This window comes from Wolffia australiana, chromosome 12, assembly GCF_029677425.1.
Source record: "Wolffia australiana isolate 7733 chromosome 12, ASM2967742v1".
Lineage (NCBI taxonomy): Eukaryota > Viridiplantae > Streptophyta > Magnoliopsida > Alismatales > Araceae > Wolffia > Wolffia australiana.
The window spans coordinates 2,899,840-2,923,725 of NC_135846.1; the positions used below are offsets into that span (position 1 = coordinate 2,899,840).

The 23,886-nt window shown below is 41.7% G+C and overlaps 2 protein-coding genes across 5 annotated transcripts; both read left to right on the forward strand.

Moving 5' to 3' along the window:
- Positions 1-279: 279 nt before the first annotated feature.
- Positions 280-8,720, forward strand: LOC144710745 (zinc finger CCCH domain-containing protein 56-like). 2 transcript variants are annotated; one of them, XM_078584590.1, is made up of 4 exons: positions 280-1,998; positions 4,741-5,036; positions 6,486-6,723; positions 8,525-8,720. In XM_078584590.1, the coding sequence occupies exons 1-3, from the start codon at positions 1,853-1,855 to the stop codon at positions 6,689-6,691; spliced, it is 648 nt and encodes a 215-aa protein (XP_078440716.1). In that variant the 5' UTR covers positions 280-1,852; the 3' UTR covers positions 6,692-6,723; positions 8,525-8,720. The 2 variants fall into 2 exon arrangements, with proteins under 2 accessions (XP_078440716.1, XP_078440715.1); XM_078584589.1 differs by lacking the exon at positions 8,525-8,720 and having other exon boundaries at positions 287-1,998; positions 6,486-6,828.
- Positions 8,721-15,407: 6,687 nt separating this feature from the next.
- LOC144710330 (phospholipid hydroperoxide glutathione peroxidase) lies at positions 15,408-23,510 on the forward strand. 3 transcript variants are annotated; one of them, XM_078584065.1, is made up of 3 exons: positions 15,408-15,722; positions 17,632-18,893; positions 22,988-23,510. In XM_078584065.1, the coding sequence occupies exons 1-2, from the start codon at positions 15,438-15,440 to the stop codon at positions 17,866-17,868; spliced, it is 522 nt and encodes a 173-aa protein (XP_078440191.1). In that variant the 5' UTR covers positions 15,408-15,437; the 3' UTR covers positions 17,869-18,893; positions 22,988-23,510. The 3 variants fall into 3 exon arrangements, with proteins under 3 accessions (XP_078440191.1, XP_078440192.1, XP_078440190.1); XM_078584066.1 differs by having other exon boundaries at positions 17,632-18,543; XM_078584064.1 differs by lacking the exon at positions 15,408-15,722 and having other exon boundaries at positions 17,868-20,306.
- The last annotated feature ends 376 nt before the right edge of the window (positions 23,511-23,886 follow it).

A 23,886-nucleotide genomic window follows, 5' to 3' on the forward strand; every position in this document is an offset into this window, starting at 1 on the left:
TCTCTCTCTCTCTCTTCTGATTCTCTCCCCTTCTCTCTCTCTCTCCTGATTCTCTCCCCTTCTTTCTTTCTCTCTCTCTCTCCTCCATTCTTTCTCTCTCTCTCTCTCTCTCTCTCTCTCTCTCTCTCTTCTGATTCTCTCCCCTTCTTTCTCTCTCTCTCTCTCTCTCTCTCTCTCTCTCTCTTCTTATTCTCTCCCCTTCTTTCTCTCTCTCTCTCTCTCTCTCTCTCTCTTCTGATTCTCTCCCCTTCTCTCTCTCTTCTGATTCTCTCTCTCCCATTCTTTCTCTCTCTCTCTCTGATTCTCTCTCTCCCTTTTCTCTCTCTCTCTCTTCTGATTCTCTCTCTCCCCTTCTTTCTTTCTCTCTCTCTCTCTTCTGATTCTCTCTCTCCTCTTCTTGCTCTCTCTCTCTCTCTTCTGATTCTCTCTCTCCCCTTCTTTCTCTCTCTCTCTCTCTCCTCTTCTTGCTCTCTCTCTCTTCTGATTATCTCTCCCCTCCTATCTCTCTCCTTCACTCTCTCTTTCTCTTCTGATTCTCTCTTCCCCTTCTTTCTCTCTCTCTCTCTCCCCTTCTCTCTCTCTCGCTCTCTTCCCTTCTCTCTCTCTCTCTATTTCTATATCTTCTTCTCCTTATCCTCTCTCTCTTCTTCTGATTCTCTCTCTCCCTCTCCCTCTCCATCTTCTTCCCCTTCCACAATGCTCCAGTTCATGGCCGACCGTCGGTCAAATCGATCGATATCCTGAACAGAGGCGAAGATCTCTCCTTTATTCCGCCCAATTTCCATCGAATTCGGTCGCTGGAGCACGATTGGACGCATCTCGAGCCGAAGAAGCAGCCGATTTGCCCCCGATTTGAAGAACAGAATTCGATCCAATTCCGGAATTGGAGAGGTTTCTGTAGCAGTTCTTGTCCAACTGCTGTTGAAGTCGATCAACAGTGAGAAATCGGAGATCAATCAAGCCAAACAAGCGCCCAGTTGCAGCAGATTGCGGAGCAGAAATCGATCGTCATTGCGAAATTAGAGATCAATCGAACCAGAAAAGAAGGTAATTGCAGCAGATCGGTGTGCAGAAATCGATCGCCAGTGCGAAATTGGACATCAATCTAGCCAGAAAAGAAGGTAATTGCAGCAGATTGGTGTGCAGAAATCGATCGCCATTGCGAAAGTGGAGATCGATCAAGCCAAAAAACAGGTAATTGCAGTTGCAGCAGATCGCGGAGCGAAAATCAATCGCCAGTTCGAAATTGGAGATCGATCGAGCCAAAAGAGCAGCCAATTACAGCAGATCAGCGAGCAGAAATCGATCGCCTGAGCGAAATTGAAGCAAAAGAACAGCAAATCGCAGCCGATCGCAGGACAGAAATCGCTCGCCATTGCGAATTCGAAGATCAATCAAGCCAAAAGAGCAGCCAATTTCAGCAGATCTGTGAGCAGAAATCGACCACCAGTGCGAAATTGGGATCAATCGAGACACAAAAGCAGCCAATTGCAGCAGACCGATGAGCGAAAATCGATTACCACAATCAAATGGAAGATCAAGCGAGCCAAAAAAGCAGCCGATTTCAGCTAATCATTGAGCAGAACCAAAATTGAAGATCAATAGAGCCAAAAAACCGGCCAATTGCAGAAGATCGTCGAGCAGAAATCGATCGCCGCAACCAAACTGAAGATCAATAGAGCCAAAAAAGCAGCCAATTTCAGCAAGTCGTTGAGCAGAAATCGATCGCCGCAACCAAAATCGAAGATCAATCGAGCCAAAAAACCGGCCAATTGCAGCAAATCATTGAGCAGAAATCGATCGCCAGAACCAAAATTGAAGATCTCACGAGCCAGAGAATCTCTCCATTCCAATGTCCCGATCGGAGTACCGCGCCGAGGACGCGATCACCATCGCCGTCGCCCCCGCCGACGATCCGCCGCCATCGAAGCGGCCGCGCGGCGGCGCCGCCGATAACACTCCGGCGAAGATCTTTTTCAAGACCAAGCTCTGCGGCAGGTACGATAGAACTCGGAGTTGGATGACGGATGACGAACGAGATGGAATTCATTACGTCATCCGTCTTTGCCCCTTATCGACTCGTCTATTAGTTGGATGACGGATGACGAACGAAACGGGACGGGAAGGGATGGAATTCATTATGTCATCCGTCATTGCCCATTGCCTGCTCGTTTCTGTGTTGGATGACGAACGAAAATGGGGGCGAGAAGGGATATAATTCATTACGTCATCCGTCTTTGCCCCGTATCGACTCGTCTATTAGTTGGATGACGGATGACGAACGAAACGGGACGGGAAGGGATGGAATTCATTACATCATCCATTTGCCCCTTATCGGCTCATCTCTGTGTTGGATGACGGATGACGAACGAAATGGGACGGGAAAGGATGGAATCATTACCTCATCCGTCATTGCCCCTTATCGACTAGTCTATTAGTTGGATGACGGATGACGAACAAAACGGGACGGGAAGGGATGGAATTCATTACGTCATCCGTCATCGGCCATTATCGGCTCGTCTCTGTGTTGGATGAGGGATGACAATCGAAACGGGATGGGAAGGGACGGAATTCAGTATGTCATCCGTCTTTGCCCCTTACCGGCTCGTCTTCAATCCTGTCGTCAAACTCTGCTCAATTAGTCTATTTTATCGTTCCCTCGGGCCCAGCACAGATCGAAGAGAGTGAACCGATAAGCCCTGGGACAGATGACTGGACGGAAGGCCCGTTCAGTTATGTGCCGTCTGTCACAAATTGATGTTCGTCATCCGTCTCGAAGGGGGTAGGACGGAATTCAATATGTCATCCATCAGTCCCTTAATGGCTCATGCTCAGTGCCTTCATCAAACTCGTCTCAGTTAGTCTATTTTTTAGCGTCCCATTGGCCCCCCTGGATGGTAATGAAACAAAACGACAAGCCCTAGAACGGATGACTGGACGATAGGCTTGTTCAGTCTTGTACCTTCCCTAAAATTAATATTTGTAGTTATAGTTCATGGACATGGATGGGACGGTTATTTCGTCTGTGGACAAAAAAATCATCCTGTTCAGGGGAAGGATTCTATGTCTTGTGGACATAGAATCCTTACGGTCTCCGAACGGGACGATTTATTTGTCCGTGGAAAAAATAACAGTCCCATCCCGGGCCTTGGACGGTGGACGTGACAATTTCTGCGTGCTTTGGGAGTCAAATAAGAGCCTGAGAGCTTTGCTGAACGACACACATGCTGTGCCACGTGTCAAATTCTCAGTGGGCTAGTGTAGACTCACAGTCGGTGTACGCACTGCTTCGTCCCAGACGTTGGATGGAATGAGAATGTCTTGGACAGGACGTGAACAAAAATATTTGGGATGGGACGAACTCCAGGCGGGATGATTTGGACGAACGTTTACAAATTGGGACATATTGTCCCGTTCCGTCCTTGATCCTGGTCCTAGAAGATTGTGCATTATATCTGTAGTCTATCTCCCAGCGGAATGGTATGGAATCCAATTTGTCATCAGTCATCTTTCCTGACCTCAGAATCGAGAACAAACTCCCTTACCAGCTCCCATTGTGTCTTCAAACTCAGCCTAATTAGTCCATTTTTAATATGTTATCGTTCTGTCCAACCTCGGACGAGGAACGGAACAGAGACCTGATCAGATCTGATAGGATAGCTGTTGATTGTTTTCATTGAGAAATTGAACAACTAAGTGGTTGATCTGAACAAGTGATTTGATAGATCATTTTGTATAGGATCTTGATCATGCTCGTGGGTCGACCCGATCTAGGAAGGCATTTTTTCCTAGATCGGTGATCAGATCAAAACATTAGATCTAATCTATTCTTGGTGGATTAAAGAGGAAGAGTGTGTTCATCCAACAGAGAGATGCCATATGTCAATGGCAATTAATGGCAGTGGAAATCAAAGGGGATAACTATACTATTTTTTCCCTTCAAGAGAATTTCACTCTGTGGTGGGCCCACCAACCAATTTTCTGATCTACAAACCATAGATCTACCATAAATTTAATAGGCCCTAAACATGGAACAAACCCATGATATGTAGGACTACCGAGTCATGACTAAGGTAAACACCATCCGGAAGAATTGTATACAACTCACTATATGGCTAAGTTGGAAATCAGTATTGCGGTTTACATTCAAGCTCCAACCATGGTGCTAAAATCTATAGCTGATAGTAAGGGTGTTACTTCACTTCTTAACTTAGGCAAGAAGTTGACTTCCGATTGACTTGGTCAACATTCGATCTATTATACGGATCTATTCAGATGGCTTGATTGATCCAGTGAACGATCATACGAAGGAACACCCAGTTACAAGTAAGCCAAAGAAATCTGGAATATATGAATGTAACTAATTATTTAGTCTAGTGGCAGCCCAGTGCCAGAAGCTGTAAGTATGTAACTCATTATTTAGCCAAGTGCTCCTCTTTAAGATTCAAACACGAATCACTGTGCTAAAAGTTATAGCTGATAGTAAGGGTGATAGGGAAGGATTGATCATGACCATTAGGCAATTTCAGTGCAGTTCAAAATTTCAATGGCCTTTCAGACAGCCTGCCGAGCATTTACCCCCGGCTGAGCACTAGTAGTTTTGATATTTTATGTATATAAAGAATTTGTAAATTTAATATTATTTATTTAAAAAGGTTACATCAAACCCTTTTTGACATTAAATGTAGTGAATTAGTGGTCATCAGTTTCTTCCCTAAAGTTTTTTTTTCTGGATTTCAGATTCAGAGCAGGGACCTGCAACTTTGCCAATTGCAGCTTTGCTCATGGGATGGAGGAGCTAAGGAGGCCGCCGGGGAATTGGCAAGAGGAGGAGAGAGGTTTGAAGGGGCGGTTCGTGCAGGAGGAGCAGGGACGGGCGAGGGAGAGCGTGGCGATTACGGTTGGAGTAGGAGTAGGAGGAGGAGGAGGAGGCGGGCAGAAGCCGAGTAACTGGAAGACGAGGATATGTAACAAGTGGGAGACTACAGGGTTCTGCCCGTTTGGGAGCAAGTGCCACTTTGCCCATGGATCTGGGGGTCAGTCTCTCTCTCTCTCTCTCTCTCTCTTTGTCTCTATTTATAAATACATATCTCTCTCACTCAATATTTCTCTCCTTCTATCTACCTATCCATCTCTTTCTTTCTCTCTCTCTCTGTCTATCGCAATCCTTCTCTCTCTCTCTCTCTATCTATCTATCTCAATGTTTTTTTTCTTCTCTCTCTCTCTATCTATCTATCCCAATCTCTCTATATATATCTCAATCTCTCTATATTTATATATCAATCTCTCTCTCTCTCTCTCTATCTGTCTCAATCTTTATCTTTCTCTCCCTTCCTCTGTATCTCTCTCAATCTTTCTCTTTCCCTCTCTCTTTCGCTCCCTTTCTCTCTATCTCTCTCAATCTTTCTCTTTCTCTTTCTCTCCCTTCCTCTGTATCTCTCTCAATCTTTCTCTTTCTCTTTCTCTCCCTTTCTCTTTATCTATCGCAATCTTTCTCTTTCTCTCTATCTCTCTCAATCTTTCTCTTTCTCTTTCTCTCCCTTTCTCTTTATCTATCGCAATCTTTCTCTTTCTCTCTATCTCTCTCAATCTTTCTCTTTCTCTTTCTCTCCTTTTCTCTCTATCTCTCTCAATCTTTCTCTCTCTCCCTTTCTGTCTATCTCTCTCAATCTTTCTCTTTCTCTCCCTCTCTCTCCCTTTCTCTCCCTTTCGCTCTATCTCTCTCAATCTCTCTTTCTCTCTCTATATATATCTCTCCTAATCTTTCTCTATCTCTCTCCCTACATTCCTGACTCTTTCTCTCCCTCTCCTCCTGATTTTCTCTCTCTCCCTACCTTCCTGACTCTTTCTCTCCCTCTCCTCCTGATTCTATCTCTCTCCCTCTCTTCCTGACTCCTCTCCCTCTCCTCCTGATTCTTTCTCCCTATCTTCCTGACTCTTTCTCTCCCTCTCCTCCTGATTCTCTCTCTCTCTGTCTCTCTTCCTGACTCTTTCTCTCCCTTCCCTCCTGATTCTCTCTCTCCCTCTCTTCCTGACTCCTCTCCCTCTCCTGATTCTTTCCCCCTATCTTCCTGACTCTTTCTCTCCCTCCCCTCCTGATTCTCTCTCTCCCTCTCTTCCTGACTCCTCTCCCTCCTGATTCTTTCTCCTTATCTTCCTGACTCTTTCTCTCCCTCTCCTCCTGATTCTCTCTCTGTCTCTCTTCCTGACTCTTTCTCTCCCTCTCCTCCTGATTCTCTCTCTCTATCTCTCCTCCTGATTCTCTTTCTCTCTCTCTCGCTCTCTCTCTTCCTGACTCTTCCTCTCCCTCTCCTCCCGACTCTCCCTCTCTCTTCATGACTCTTCCTCTCCCTCTCCTCCCGACTCTCCCTCTCTCTTCATGACTCTTCCTCTCCCTCTCCTCCCGACTCTCTCTCTCTCTCTCCCTGATCAAACCTTCCAGCACCGCTGAAAACTCTTCTACTTTCTCTCTCTTTCTGAACCAGAGCTGCACAAGTACGGCGGAGGAGCGATGGAGGCGGAGAGGTGGGAGCCGTCGGCCATGGCGCCGGCGCCACCGGCCGCGGCGGAGAGAGAGAGCACAAGTACAGCGGTCGAGCAAAGGCAAGCGTCGCCGCGAGAGTTGGAGCGATGGAGAGGGCCGGGCAAGATCAGCAGGATTTATGGCGACTGGATTGACGATATTGGGTAAAGACTCGAGGAAGAAGACCTTTCTCTCTCCTGGTACGTTCTCTCACTACCCACTTGCGTAGATTGCTATCGTTGTCGGATTCGCTCTGTTTTTCAGTCTTTGGGTCAGGGTTGTTCTTCTCCCAGATCGTTATCGGATATCGTTTCTCTCTCTCTCTCTCTCTACGTCTTTGCATCTCTATCGTCCTCTCTCTCTAAGTCTCTCCCCCTCCATCTCTCTCTCCCAAGACTCTCTTACTCTCTCCAAGTCTCTCTCCCTCTCTCTCTCCAACTCTCTCTTCTTCCCTACATGTCTCTCTCTCCAAGGCTCTCTCCCTCTCCCCAAATCTCTCTCCCTCTCTCTATCCAACTCTCTCCAAATTGCTCTCCAAATCTCTCTCCATCTCTCTCTTCCTCCCTACATCTCTCTGAGTATCTCTTCCTCTCCCCTTCTTTCTCTCTCTCTCTCTCTCTCCAAGTCTCCGTCCAGGTATCTCTCCCTCTCTCCGTCTCTCTCTCTCTCTCTCTCTCCAAGTCTATCTCCAAGTATCTCTCCCTCTCTCCGTTTTTCTCTATCTCTAAGTCTCTGTCCAGGTATCTCTCCGTCTCTCCTCTCTCTCTCTCCATCTCTCTCGGTCCAAGTATATATCTCTCTCTCTCCATCTCTCTCGGTCCAAGTATCTCTCTCTCTCCGTCTTTCTCTCTCTCTAAGTCTCCGTCCAGGTATCTCTCCGTCTCTCCTCTCTCTCTCTCTTAAGTCCCGGTCCAAGTATCTCTCCCTCTCTCCATCTCTCTCTCTAATCTCCAAGTCTCTGTCCAAGTATCTCTCCCTCTCTCCATCTCTCTCTCTGTCCAAGTATTTCTCCCTCTCTCCATATCTCTCTCCAGATCTCTGGCCAAGTATCTCTCCCTCTCTCCATCTCTCTCTCTGTCCAAGTATTTCTCCCTCTCTCCATCTCTCTCTCTGTCCAAGTATTTCTCCCTCTCTCCATATCTCTCTCCAGATCTCTGGCCAAGTATCTCTCCCTCTCTCCATCTGTCTCTGTCCAAGTATCTCTCCCTCTCTCCATCTCTCTCTGTCCAAGTATCTCTCCCTCTCTCCATCTCTCTATCTAAGTCTCTCTCCAATTCTTTCTCCCTCTTTCCATCTCTCTCTAAGTCTCTCTCCCTCTCTACATTTCTCTCCCTAAGTCTCTCTCCCCCTCTATCTCTCTCTCTCTCTCTCTCTCTCTCCATCTCACTCTCTCTTTCCAAGGTACTCTCTCGTTCTCTCTATTTATTAAAAATAACGAAAAGAGGTTAAATAATTCACATGTTCATTTAATGGGATATTATGAACTTTCTCCAAACTAATCCTTGAATATAATATTAAATATTTATCGTTGTAGACTGAAATATTTTTTTGTTATAATCATCATCCATATTTCATTATTGTGTTGTTTTAAGGCACAAGTGTATGAATTATTTATGAGCAGAAGCGATAGACTTACAAAGTCAAATCACATTCTGAAATAAAGAAATCTTTTAACTCTGAAAACTTTATTATATCTTCCTGGTCCTTGGAATTGAGTTTCAAGGGGGAGTTGTTTTCTTTTGAAGAAAAAAGGCATGAGTTTATGAGCATTTAGGAACAATGAAGATGAAGATGAATATTACAAAGTAAATGAAGATGAAGATTCATGTTACGGAATAAATTTAGATGATCAATAAAGGGATTAATAGGCATAAGAAGTTCTGTGTATTGAGAATGTTTTCTAGTTTACCTTTTTTTTAAGATGAAGGAGTCTTTAAGCTTTTTCTAGACTACTTGATCTCTCTCTCAAAGAGAAATTTAGTTTCAATGTATTTTGTACAGGCATGGAAAACTGAATTGGCCGCTTTTCTAGAGAGATACAAAAGGTCCAGAGATAAGATAATATCTTAATAAAGGATGGGGACACTTCTTGACATGTAATCAAGCCAAGTAGAATACCTGCTTTGATATAGAGAATACCTGTTTTGATAATATCTTAAGGACTATCCAGTCTTCAGGAGATGGATTTCACATGGATTGTCATGATACTTTTTATTGTACATGAAGTGTTGTGGTTATAACACAATGTGCCAATAATGGTGTGATATAGTGTTATGTTGACATCAAATAAATCATACATAGAAGAAGATAAGGAAGTGCAGGGAGTGGAGACATGAATCAATCTTTTTGTAAAGGCTAGACTCTCTGTATTTTGATAGATAAAAGTGATACTCTGATTGAAGGGTAGGTTGTTTTGAAACAAAAAGATTGATTACAAATATTTACAAAATCCTAAATCACCAAAATAGTTCAATAACATTTTACATCAACGAGAGGTGTTGATTCTCTGGAACATGGTGAAATAAAATATTTGAGATTAAAATGAAGGTTATAACATGGTCTTTGATGTAGGTGAAATTCGAGGGAACTGACAAATCTCAAAGAGTAGGCAATCTAAAGTGTTTCCATAGCCCAAACGAGGAGCACAAAACCACCATGAAGATGCTAAGATAAGAATCAATCTCCTTTACTTTATTAACTTAATATCTGGTGGTAGAGAATTGATCACCTTAGAATAGGACACATACAATTGAAATTGGTACTGCTGTAACTTTGTTGATCTCTATTAGATCTCGTCTCCATATTGATCTTTTTGATTTGGTAGAACCTTTGATCAAACCCTCATTTACCCATTTTAATAGGTAACTAATTTCCTCACTGCTTTGTTCAATAGGAATATACAGATCTCATATTTTTATGAACTCAATACATACTCTATAACAAACAAATATGTTCACCAGGTCGAGAAATTATCGAGGCACATATAATAAGGTTTTTGATTTTTGGGTGGAATCCAAATATATATCAATGTATCTACGAATAGAGAAGAGACAGAAAATCCCTTCCTCAAAATTTGGGCCTGCAATTTATTTGAATTTTCTGATATCAAGCCTAGAAATCAGATTAATGTGAGCCTTTGACTTTTTCTCCTTGTCTTAATGTGTGTTGCTGCTCATCATTAGCTGTGAGTTTCTACACTTCAAGTTCAAAAATATTCAATTATGATTCAAAATGTGTATAAATATGGTCTATAGCATTTTGTATTTCCAAAAGCTTCTGAAAGAGAAGCCTTTTTTGAAACTTCCACATGCCTTTAAGAGAACTTGAAGTAATGACTTTATGATGGCACCAGCATAACTCTCTTTTTCAAATGTTATCACTATAATGGTGTCATTTCTTTCGAAAATAAACAACTTAATGACATGTTTTCTGCTATTGTAATAAGGTATTCTACACAACTAAGGAATAGTTAATTAGCATGATCACATTAAATGTGAGTCAAGATAACGGTTAGTCATTTTAGTAAAATGCCTAAGTGATTCAATGAATTTTCACAGTAGATTATTAAAAGTCAAAATTTATTCAATGGGTTTACATTAGTTCAGAAATGTTTATTTATATCAGAAATTATGTACTTGAAGGTAACCGAATTGATTTGGTTCAAACAATGTAAATCACACATGGATTTGGTAACTACCTTCATGTATGTAAACAGATGTGATGTTTGATCATCTGGTCAACAAGTTGTATTTGATGTAACTCACATCAGGTCCTTTTTCACTAGTCAAATATTAAATATATTTAAATCATGCCATCTGACATGCCCTGGAATTCAGGCTGTTGATGACCTTTGTCTAAAGATTATCATTTGGAGAATTCTACTAATCATTTTAAAATGTTTATTGAACATAACATTTGATGAAGTTTTGAATAAGATTTGAGGAGAAAAAGATTGTGCCTGGAATTTGTGACATTAGTGACCTTGATCTGAATCTATCATTTAGAGACTTCTGCATACCATTTTTGAAATTGTATTGAGTTAGATATAACGTTCAAAACAATCCATATCATCTTGAAACATTCCATTTGGTGCAGAATTGAAGAAGTTACAGTGGAATAAAGTAGAGTACTACAAAATTGCAGATATCCATCAATATCTAACTTGTGAGTTGATTTACGAGTGATTCACTCGAAGAATAATCTCAAAAAAACTCATGTTTGTTCTTCAGGTATCCTGATTCTTTGGTTAGTTTATTCATAAATATTCTGAATTATTTTCAAAGGTACATTGATGGCGAGGACGCCAACACTTCAGCATCGAACGCATCACCACGGTCAACCGGAGTCAACACGCCCGCTATGGACCACGGTCAACCAGAGTCAACCGAAGTCAACACACCGCAACCGTCTACAAGCACGTCTCCACCCACGCACGTCCCTACGCGTGTCATGACACGGCGCCAGAGGCAGATCCACAACTGCCCTTTGGCGTGACACGGCGCATGTCTTTATTTTCTCGTCATTTTCTCTTTCCTCCAAGGCCTATATATAGGCCATTGTTTTCAAGAAACATTAGGCCGTCATTATTTCAAGAATTGAGTTTTGTTAACTCTTCTTGGTGGACTGCCCAGCCTCCCCTGTCCCTCTTAACCCTAGCCTTCGTCGCCGTCGCCGCCGCCGCTGCCGCCGCTGCCGCCGCTGCCGCCGCCGCCTCGCGACGTCGGCCTCCCGTCTCCTCTCCATTCTCTCTCTTTCTCTCTCTCTCTCTTTTTTTCTCCCTCTCACCCTCTCTCTCTCGCCCAAGGCTGCCCAGGTAGCCCGCCAAGGGGCCACCCAGGCTGCCCGCGCCCCACCCGCGCTGCCCGCGCCCACGCTGCCCGCGCCCACGCGCTGCCCGCGCGCCCACGCGCTGCCCGCGCCCCACGCGCTGCCCGCCCGCGCTGCCCGCGCACGCGCTGCCCGCGCACCCACGCTGCCCGTGCGCCCCACGCGCGGCCCCCACACCAACCGTGCGCCGCCCGCGCCACCCAGGCAGCCTTCGCCAGGGCCTCCCAAGGCCGTATTCTGGCTGCCCCTGTCCGGACGCCGTCGGCGCTTCAAGCCGCGCGTGCTGCGCGCGCTCGGGTGCGCTCCGCCGCACTCCGTACACTCCGTGTGCGCGCCGGCGCTCCGCGCGCTGAGCGCGCGCTGCTCCGCGCGCTCCGTGCGCTCCGCACACCCTTCGCGTGCTTCGTGCGCGCGGGTGTTCGCCCACGCTTGACGTTGCGCCCACGACAACCGCACTAAACCAGGGCCGTTCAACGCCCGGAACGTCCAGCCTCGTCCTCGTCCAGTGGGCCGCTCAACGCACGGATTCGCCCAGCTTCGTCACTATCAGAATTGCCCGCAACCTCTTCACGCACTACGGTGCCGAGGTACGCCTGAACTCTTTGGTGTCGAAGTATTCCTCGTTCAGTGTTTTCCCGAGAAGTTTCCACCGCCGTCAGATTTAGATTTGGTTTGAGATTCTATCTCTTCTCTCCTCTTCTCGAGTATTCCCTTGCGACGTGAATTCGGGTATTGATTTCGGTGCTTAGGCATCGTCGCGGTGGGGGAAGACAGTACTCCCGCCCTCAAAAAGGGTCGGAGCTGCACCACCAGATTTTCATCGGTTTTTAAATCCAAATTCGATCGTGAATTTCTGTGGACTGTTTTATCCCTACCTATAATCCGCCTATTACCCATACCTGTCGTCAACCCATCCATCCCCTCAATCACCTTTTCCTTAGTTGTCCTACGTCATACATGGAAATAGGAGGAAACATCCAATAGCACTCTAGAGAGATTTCAAACAAAGAATCTTGATTTGCACACATGTACAAATGGGGGTGAATTTGATTCCTAGAAAGGTAATATCTACATCAACATAAAATATGCGATTGAAATAATAAAAACATAAGAAAAATCATGAGATGGGAAAAAAACAATGTATACTGAACCATTTTGTTATAATTGATTGAATATTCAATGTATTTGCTATTGAAATATATTCTGTGATTATTTATTATTGAATAACGTTGAATAAATATTTATTTCAAATTATATTCATCTGTGTGAGGACTTGTGTTAACTAAATTCACAAACTCTAGGTATATCCTTGTAGACTTTGGAGGTCAACTAGGTCATGGCTTTGGCGGCCAAAGAGGAGAAAGCTTTTGGCAGACTCAATGGAGGTCAAGCATGATCCCTCAATAGAAGACTTTGGTCATTGAGGATGAAAGAGTTTCACCTACATTTTCTCGGTATCATTTTTATGTCTTAGTTTCAATCGTCTTGCTTGAAGTGCATTTCCGCAAACTTGGTTAGATATAATTCATAAAATGTTATAAATATATTTTTTGAATTTTAAAAGTGATATCTCTTCGAATATAATGCCAAAAAACTCAGGAAAAATACATTCCAACTCAAAACTTTTGTTCTTTAATACTTTGATGTCAGCAAAATCATTAACAATAACTAAAACTCATAAAATTCAAAATATCATTTTAAAAAAAAATCAGTTTAGGCTTGATAACACATGCATAATCAATTTAAAGCAAACAAACATATAAATATGGTCATATTAACCTACTAAAATGCATGTTATCAATGTTTTTCTCACGTGTATATGAATCATTCATGAATGAAATCAAGTGTGACAATTTGAGCCAAAAGACAAAATGTCACAACAATCTTCAACAAAAAATGAAGCTTACATGAAACATTCAAGAGAGAAAATTTTAAGATTCATTAAATAAAGGGTTATAATATAATCATGTCACACCTAGAAGAATAATGCAAGAATTTTGACAAAATTGACAGATTTAACTAAGATACCAAATGTTCAAACAATTTTGAATGGAAAATGAAGTTTGAAGCAGTCATTCAAATAAAAAATATTTTAATATCCCTGATGTAAAGGGTAGTATATTCATCTCACGTCTAGAATAATCATCCATGAATTGAATCAAATCTGACCATTTGAGCCAAAAGACAAAATGTCAGAACAATCTTCAACAAAGAATGAGGCTTATATCAAATATTTAAGAGATAACATTTTAAGATCCACGAAGTCAAGTGTAATAATATATTTATGTCACACCTAGAAGAAGCATGTAAGTATTGGAAAAAATCTGACAGATTTCACCGAAAGATAAAATGTTAGAACAATCTTGAATGGAAAATGAAGTTTGAAGCAGTCATTTGGAAAAGAAAATTTGAAGGCAAAATGTTAGAAAAACCATCCATGAATTGAATCAAATCTGATAATTTGAACCAAAAGACAAACAATGAAAATGTTAGAACACTCTTGAATGGAGAATGAAGTTTGAAGCAGTCATTCAAGAAATAAATTTTGAAGACAGAATGTTAGAAGAACCATCCATGAATTGAATCAAATCTGATCAAACATTCATGAGAAATTTTTTTAAGATTGATTAAATAAAGGGTAATAATATAATCGTGTCACACTTAGAAGAATCTTCAAAAATCTTCAATAGAACAATCTTCAACAAAAAAGGAAGTTTATATCAAACATTCAAGAGAGAAAATTTTAAGATTCATTAAATAAAGGGTAATAATATAATCATGTCACACTTAGAAGAATCATGCAAGAACTGAAACAAATCTGACATATTTCACCAAAAAACAACATGTTAGAACAATCTTGAGTGGAAAATGAAGTTTGAAGCAGTCATTCAAATAAAAAATATTTTAAGATCCCTGATGTAAAGGGTAGTGTATTCATCTCACATCTAGAAGAATCATCCATGAATTGAATCAAATCCGAAAATTTGAGCCAAAAGACAAAATGTTAGAACAATCTTCAACAAAAAATGAAGCTTATATCAAACATTCAAGCGAGAAAATTTTAAGATCCATGAAATAAATTGTAATAATATAATCATGTCACACTTAGAAGAATCATGCAAGAACTGAAACAAATCTGACAGATTTCACCAAAAAACAAAATGTTAAAACAATCTTGAATGGAAAATGAAGTTTGAAGCAGTCATTCAAGAAACAAAATGTTAGAAGAACCATCAGTGAATTGAATCAAATCTAAAAAATTGAGCCAAAAGACAAAATGTTAGAACAATCTTCAACAAAAAAAATGAACCTTATATCAATCATTTAATAAAATGAAAATGTGAAGATCCCTGAAGTAAGGGTTAATAATATATAGATGTCCCTCTTAGAAGAATCACGCAAGAACAGAAACAAATCTGACAGATTTCACCAAAAAACAAAAAATGTTAGAACAATCTTGAATGGAAAATGAAGTTTGAAGCAGTCATTCAAGAAAGAAAATTTGAAGACAGAATGTTAGAAGAACCATCCATGAATTGAATCAAATCTGACAATTTGAACCAAAAGACAAAATGTTAGAACAATCTTCAACAAAAGATGAAGCTTATATGAAACATTCAAGAGAGAAAATTTTAAGATCCACAAAATATAGGGTAATAATATATTGATGTCACACCTAGAAGAAGCATGCAACTATTGAAACAAATCTGACATATTTCACCAGAAGACAAAATGTTAGAACTATCTTGAATGTAAAATGAAGTTTGAAGCAGTCATTCAAGAAACACAATTTGAAGGCAAAATGTTTGAAGAACCATCTATGAATTGAATCAAATCTAAAAATTTGAGCCAAAAGACAAAATGTTAAAAAAACCATCCAGGAATTGAATTAAATCTGAAAAGTTGAGCCAAAGAACCATCCAGGAATTGAATTAAATCTGACAATTTGAGCCAAAAGACAAAATGTTAGAACAATCTTCAACAAAAAACGAAGCTTATATGAAACATTCAAGAGAGAAAATTTTAAGATCCATGAAATTAAGGGTAATATGGTCAGTGGAGAAGGGGTAAATGTAGGAGAATCTGCATGAACAAGGCGGCATTGGGGCAGCGCCAGTGGAGAAGGGGAGCTCGCAAGATGGGGTTTTTGAGGAGAATGGCCGGAATTTTAGGGTTCATCCACGGCGAAGAAGGGGGCGATCAAGCCGACGAAGAGGAGATCAACAAGCGCCGAGCGGGCACCTCAGCTTCGCCTTCCACCGCTGGATTTCCGGGCAGGAAGGGCTTCGGCGTGCAGGTTCAGGTGCCCGTCGAAAGATCCCAATTGGGTCCCGTGATTGTGGCTTGCAGTGCAGGGGAAGGAGGCGTGCAGGTGCGCCAAGTTCAAATCTTTCCTGGGTTTGATTTCTTTGCTGGTCCTTTTTGGTGATCATCTTTGATGGGTCGGATTTTTTTGTTTTTGCGGAGTATATTTTCCGCTTCTGGTTGATGAATTTCAATGATTCTCGATTTTATTCATTTTTTGTTGTTGTGGGGTTTGTGTTCAATCGAATTGCGTTTCGTTTTTGCGTTGATGAAAATGGGTTGAAAGGGAGTTTAGCTTAGTTTTCTGCTCTTTGATTCTTGTAATGATTCTGTTGCGTAGTAATATTTGTTTTTTTCTGGTTTCTGCGTAGTAATATTTGTTTTTTTTTTAATTGCAATGCCTCTTGATTTTATTCATTTTTTGTTGTTGTGGGGTTTGTGTTCAATCTAATTGAGTCTGGTTTTTGGGTTGATTAAAATGGGTTGAAAGGGAGTGTAGCTTAGTTTTCTGCTCTTTGATTCTTGTAATGGTTCTGTTGCGTAGTAGTATTTGGGGGTTTCTTGAGATTAACGATTCCGAGGATCGTTGGAGCTAAAGTTCGGCGGGATTGATTTTAGTTATTAAGTTAATCGGTGAATTCTGATTGATGTTTTCAGTTTGAGTGGTCGAAATATCGTGGAAATAAAATGGGTAAATGAGCTTTCAGTGAGAATTTCTGATCGCTAAAGAATTTTTGGTGAAAAACAGCACAGTTGTACGATTTCTTGATGGGCGGTTTGCCTATCAACTTTTGGGCGGTTTCACTTCTTTGTTTTCTCTTCTTCGATTTCCTATATCTGAAGGGTCGGATTTGTTTTTTCTAACGATTCCGTTGTTTAGTAATTCTGTCTGGTACTTAACATTTGAAATGTCTCTCGATTAGTCGTCCTTTTGCAAAATTTTCTTCTAATTAACGAATCCGAGGACCTGTTATGGTTTCGTGTATTATGAATAACGGATCATTGGAGTTTAATTTCGATGGATTTGTTTTCTTGATAGGGTTAACCAGCAGTTAGAAAGGAGCGTAGCTTAGTTTCCGATTGACGTTTTCAGTTTATGAGGATGTGATTACATGGGTTTATGAACTATTTATGAGAATCTATGATTACTTTCGTTTGATTTTCACCTGTACTTTCTCGGCTTATAAACTGACAGAAACGTGTTTTTAATCCAATTTTGCCACAAAAGAAAAAAAAAACTCTTGGAAAATCAGTATAGTATTATGATTTCTGAATAAGCGGCTTATCTATCCACTTACTGATGTCAATTGTTTCTCCCCTTATCTGGAGAATGTTTTATGCATCTTCGAAATCGATGTTAATATATGATGAGGTTCCATTTAGGCGAAGAACTGATGGGAAGACATCACTGTATTATGATCTTTAAATGAGCTCTTTCCTTATCCACTTACTCATGTCAAATAATTCTTCGTATATCTCGAGCATGCTTGATGCATCTCCAATGTTGAGTTTAATATATGATGATGCTACCCTATAGAAAGAACTAATGGAAGGACACCACATGTTTATGAGGCCATAAGGTCCAATATAAGACCTTCTAACTGGTTCAGACTGTCGTTTCATTTGGCTGTCGATTCCCTTCAGGGTCACACCAAGTAACTCTTTAAGACTTCTCCACTTGCCACTAATTTAATGGTATAAGAGCAGAATACCTTGAGATAACAACAAAAAATTCAAAATAATTCTCTTTTCTTAAAAAGTCTTCTACTGTTTAATACTCAAACTACTATAAGAGAGAATATTCTTAGAGACTTCCATTCTATTCTCTACACATCATCTTCCCAAAAGAATGCCACAAAGACTTTTGTGGAATTATGATTTTTTTTTGAAAAGTGATTTAAGGTGGAATTATGGAATTATGATGCTTCTATGGCCTGGGAGCTCATTTTCTTCTTTGTAAAATTTTCACACAACAGGGATTCAGGTGGCATGGGAGGCGTCTTCGCGTAGACGAGGATGGCGACGTGGCCGAAGAGTTCTTGGATGAAGTCCCATCAGATTTGTCTGCTGCTTCCCGAGACGGGTCTCGATCTTTTCCCACTTTCAGGGTAAAGCACACGACGCAGCCGGCCATCGTGAGGAGTCAGATGTTCGGTGCCGATGGCATGGTTCGGCATGGCATCGAGGTCAAAGGTAGGCTCCAATGGGTGTGAGGAATGTCCTAGACTTCATGATTTTAGATGAGTGATGTATATGCTCAATCTCTATTTATTCCTCACTCTCATTTTTCAAACAAGTACAATGTAATTGTGTGAATCCAATAGTTTGGCAGTATAGAAGATGGCTCTGTCTCTGTCTGTCAGTCTGTCTATCTACTTGTCTAATCTATCCATCCCTTTTCTATATCTATATTTCTGCCCATCTATCCGTGTCTATCTATTTATCTCTCTCTCTCTCTCTCACACTCGCTCTCCCTCCCTCCCTCCCTTCTCTATGTTTATCTCTCTCTCCCTCTATGTCTATGTCTTGTATATATATATATCTCCCTCTATGTCTATTTGTGATACGGGTCTACCCCGTACTTACATGGAAAAAAGAAGGAAGAAAACAATAACCCCCACTGCCACGTCGGATCAAGGTCAGAGAGACCCGTGAGGAAGACCCCGCCTATAAATAAGGAGAAGGAGAGCGCCAAGGGACTTCAGGAAAAGTTGTTGACAGTTTCGGGAGCGAGAGATCCTCTCCTCCGAGGCGACAGAAGCGACCCGCCCTGTCGTCGAAACCCTCATCCATCTCCATTGTTCTTGATCTCACCTTCCTCTCCTTCTGGATTTGGAGCTACGCATATTGGAATTCTTTCTTGTGCATTTCAAGGCATCATCCGTCTGGTAATTCTTTCCCTCGGTATATTGGATTCGTATTCTTGAGAGACTAAGGAAATCCATATCATCCAACGGGAATCATATCAACTGGTATCAGAGCCGTTTGATCCTTGGATATTTGCAATATCGTTGTACAAAATTTTCTCAAGATTGCGGTTATCAATCATGGAGGACGAATTGAGCACTCTTGAATTTCAGAGATGCACCAACTGTGTTCTTGAGAGCGTTATGGAGCAAATGGCGGACATCAGAGTACAAATGGCAGAAATGAAAGCGATTTCCTTGCCCAGGGCAGCAACAATTCCTGAGCCAGGCCGCCTCGGGATCAACCGGAAGGACGACACCAACAGGCCAGGGTAATCGCTGATCCTCTCTTCAAACGTGGCGACTTACCGATATTTCAAGGAGAGAATCCGGATGATTGGATCAAGCGAGTCGAGCGATTTTTTCGTTTACATCCAATGCCTGATACTGACAAAATGCAACTCCTATCTTTACATCTGGATGACGAGGCTCAGGATTGGTTCGAGTATGCTGAGTTGGAATTCGGGATGAGAACTTGGGAAGAATTTAAAGAGCATTTTTCTAGCAGATATAGCATCTGCTCTCGAAGACTTTATAAATCCTTATTCGAAATTCAGCAGACTGGTTTCGTCACTGAATACAGAGCTATTTTTGAACGTCTTATTGTACAGATACCTCACCTTCAAAGGGACGTCAAAGAGAATGCATATTTGAGAGGACTGAAACCTAAAATTTGCAGGGAAGTTCTTAAGGCGAGGCCCTATGGACTAAAAGAGATTATGGATTTGTCTCTACAAGCCGAAATCGATCTTGGAATTTTATATACGGCATGGCAAAACAATCCATGCTATCCCACGTCACCCAACCCAGATATCAAGGGTAAGCGACCTGCACATGAACCCAGCCATGAATATATTCAACAGTGTGCACCTCATCATAGCATGGCATCCACTAGCAGGCAGCAGCTTGCTTCTTCTCAGCAAGCTTCAGACCGTAATGGCAGACGTCGAAACCCAAGACTGACAGAAAAAGAGTTCCAGCAACGCAAAGACAAAGGCTTGTGTTTTTATTGCAATGAACGTTTGGCTTCGGGGCATCGTTGCAAGAGGAATCTCAATCTAATCATGGTCCTAGAAGGGGACCAAGAGTCTCTAACTACGGAGGATGAAGTGGATTATATGCAGACTGATGAAACACCCATAAACACGGGATCACTATTTACTGCTCAAATCGCATTCCATTTCTCTGAATCTGCTTCTCCAAATGGGTTGGTAAAGTTGTGGGGCAGCATCAAAGGGGTCAGAGTGAGAATATTAATCGACGGGGGGGCTACTCATAACTTCATCAACTCAGAACTGGTTACCACTTTATACTTGACTGTGTTTCAAGGTCCCCCGTTTGATATACTTCTGGCAAATGGCGTGCTTCAGCAATCTGCAGGCATTTGTCTAAATGTCCCTATATATATGCAAGGCCTCCAAGTGATTCAAGATCTTATTCCTATTCCAATGCCGAACATGGATATCATACTCGGAGTACAATGGCTGAAAACCCTTGAATGGTTTTACAGCAACTACAAGTTACTAAATCTCAAAATATTATGGAATGGCAAAGTCCATACTCTCAGCACGGATCGAAATTTATTACCTCGAGGGGTCCCTGCCAACTTATCTGTCCAGGAATTTATAAGGAGCAAGCGCCAATTCTGAGAACTACATGAAGCATGTAATCCCAACATACTACGGGTACACACTCTACAACTGACTCATCCTTTTCATAATTTTCATACACTTTACTCCAGCGTCTCCACCCAGAGTCGTTGCCTCCCTCCGAAATGCCCTATTGATCATCAAATTCACCTGATTCCCAACTATAAGCCTACCAACATCCGACCTTTTTGTTACTCCCATCTGCATAAAAATGAGTTGGAAAAGGTGACTCAGGAATTACTTGACTCACAATTCATTAGACCTTCAACCAGCCCCTTCTCCAGTCCTGCATTGATGATTCGGAAAAAGGACGGGGGATGGAGAATGTGCATTGATTACAGGGCTTTGAATAAGATAACAATTCCCAACGGTTATCCAATACCAATTGTAGATGAACTGATGGAAGAATTTCACGGGTCCTCCATTTTAACGAAGTTAGACCTGAAATCTGGATATCACCAAATACGTATGTTTGAACCAGACATACCTAAGATGGCTTTCAAGACTCACTAGGGGCACTACGAGTTTACGGTGATGCCTTTTGGGCTAACTAATGCACCCGCCACTTTTCAGGCCTTAGTGAATTCGATTTTTCAGCCGGATTTAAGAAAGTTTGTATTGGTCTTCTTTGACGATATATTGATATATAGCAAGACGTCTGCTGAACACGAAGGTCACCTACATGCTGTCTTCAAGCTTCTCCAGACCAACCAAATATGGGTCAATCCAGCCAAATGCCAAATAGCACAAAATCAAATAAATTACTTTGGGCATTGCATCTCCTAAGAAGGGGTATCCACCGACATCAACAATATTGATTCTATCAGCAGATGGCCCATTCCGTCCTCAATAAAGCAATTAAGAGGATTTCTGGGACTTACGAATTATTATAGAAGATTTGTTGCAAATTATGCCTCCAAGGCACACCCTTTGACTTCCTTACTCAAAAAGAATGCCTTCTCATGGAGCGAGGAGGCCACCCTGACTTTCAACCAACTCAAGCATGCTTTATCAACTACACCTATTTTAAAACTACCTGATTTCACCAAACCTTTTGTGGTAGAAACAGATGCATCAGGCGTGGGCATCGGCGCAGTCCTTCAAGATGGTCATCCTATTGCATACTTCAGTAAGGCTTTGTCTTCTCACAACAAATTGAGGTCAGCTTATGACAGGGAATTAATGGCCGTAGTCCTATCAGTAAGGAAGTGGAAACATTACTTGTTATTTCAGAAATTCTATATACATACTGATCAGTTCAGCTTAAAGTTTTTGAATGATCAATACAAAATTCCGCAACATTATCATAAGTGGATTGCTAAACTCCTTGGTTTCAATTTTGAGATAAGGTATAAAACTGGAAAGAACAATGTAGTAGCTGACTCACTGTCACGATCCATGGAAGAAGCTCAGACAAGTTGCAACTCTATATCCACTACTCACTGGCTAGATAAATCGACGCTTATCCAGGAATACTCAGAAGATTCCAAACTAAGTTCCATCATACAGGCTCTGGGCTCTCAAGAGGCAACGGTACCACATTACTCAAAGCATCATGATCTTTTATTTTACAAACAAAAATTGGTGTTGCCCAAACACTCATCCCTGATCCCGCTCATACTCCACAAGTTTCACAACGCCAAGGTGGGGGGGCATGGGGGATTCCAGAAAACTTACAAGAGAATTCTACAACAACTCTATTGGAAAGGAATGAACAAACAGATCAAAACCTATGTCTCTCAGTGCCAAATTTGCCAGCAACATAAATCTTCTAATCTTACTCCTGCGGGTTTACTCCAACCTTTACCAATCCCGCAACAAATATGGGAAGATATTTCACTTGATTTCATTGAAGGGTTGCGATTATCACATGGATATAATGCCATACTGGTAGTAGTGGACAGATTATCCAAGTATAGCCACTTCATTGCGATCAAGCACCCTTTTACTGCGCCTAGTATTGTTGATATCTTCATCAAGGAAATTGTACGGCTTCACAGAATTCCTCGTTCTATTGTATCGGACAGAGGCAGTGTGTTTACTAGTTCTTTCTGGAAGGAACTTCAGAAACAGCAAGGGACAACCTTAAAAATGAGTTCATCATACCACCCCGAGACTGATGGTCAAACGGAGGTCACCAATAGGAGCCTCGAATGTTATCTTAGATGTTTTTCATCAGAATGCCCCCGACAATGGACTAAGTGGTTACACTGGGCAGAATACAGCTACAATACGTCACATCACTCCTCTATTAAAATGACACCTTTCAGGGTTGTATATGGAAGAGACCCTCCTACATTGATCAAATATGGGTCCTCCCCATCCCCCATTGATTCCTTAGACCAAATGCTCCAAGAACGAGATGCAGCCCTCTGTTCTATCAAATCTCACCTCTCAAAGGCACAAGATTATATGAAAAAGCAACATGATAAACATCATCGAGATGTCCAATTCCAAGTGGGCGATTTAGTTTATGTCAAGCTCAGACCTTACAGAATGAAAACCTTGGCACGGCGTCGTTCTGAGAAGCTGTCCCCCAAATATTTCGGTCCATACAAAATCCTACAGCAGATAGGACCAGTAGCATACAACTAGATCTTCCTTTGTCTTCAGCAATCCATCCTGTATTCCACGTCTCCCATCTCCGCAAGGTCATAGGGGATAATCACACGGTTTTACCACTAACCACTAATCTATCTACTGATTGGGAATGGCAGGTTATTACAGAGGCTATACTCTCCTACAGGTTCAACCGTGACTGCATGCAAGTCCTCGTGAAATGGCGGAACCTACCACATTGTGAAGCAACATGGGAAGATGCTCCTATACTGGAAAAACAGTTTCCCAACTTCAAAATTGAGGACAATTTAGTCTTGGGATAGGGGAGTATTGATATGGGTCTACCCCGTACTTACATGGAAAAAAGAAGGAAGAAAACAAGAGCCCCCACTGCCACGTCGGAGCAAGGTCAAAGAGACCCATGAGGAAGACCCCGCCTATAAATAAGGAGAAGGAAAGCGCCAATGGACTTTCGGGAAAAGTTGTTGACAGTTTCGGGAGCGAGAGATCCTCTCCTCCGAGGCGACAGAAGCGATCCTCCCTGTCGTCAAAATCCTCATCCATCTCCATTTTTCTGGATCTCACCTCCCTCTCCTTCTTCTGGATTTGGAGCTACGTATATTGGAATTCTTTCTTGTGCATTTCAAGGCATCATCCGTCTGGTTATTCTTTCCCTCGGTATATTGGATTCGTATTCTTGAGAGATTGAGGAGGAAATCCATATCATCCAACGGGAATCATATCAATTTGTCTCTCTTATCTCTCTCTCTCCCTATATATATATTTTGCAGTCATGTCTAAATGTGTAATTATGGATATTTGTCTGCCTACCTATCTAGCACTCTCTCCCTATCTGACTGTATATCTATCTATATATATCTCTCTCTATTTATCAGTCTACATATATCCATTTATCTCTCTGTATGCCAATCTATCCATCTTTATATCCATCCATCTTTCAATTTTCTGTCATTTGTCTAAATATGTGATTATTGATTATATATCCATCTATCTACCACTATCTTCCTATTTGGATGTATATCTATCTGTCTGTCAG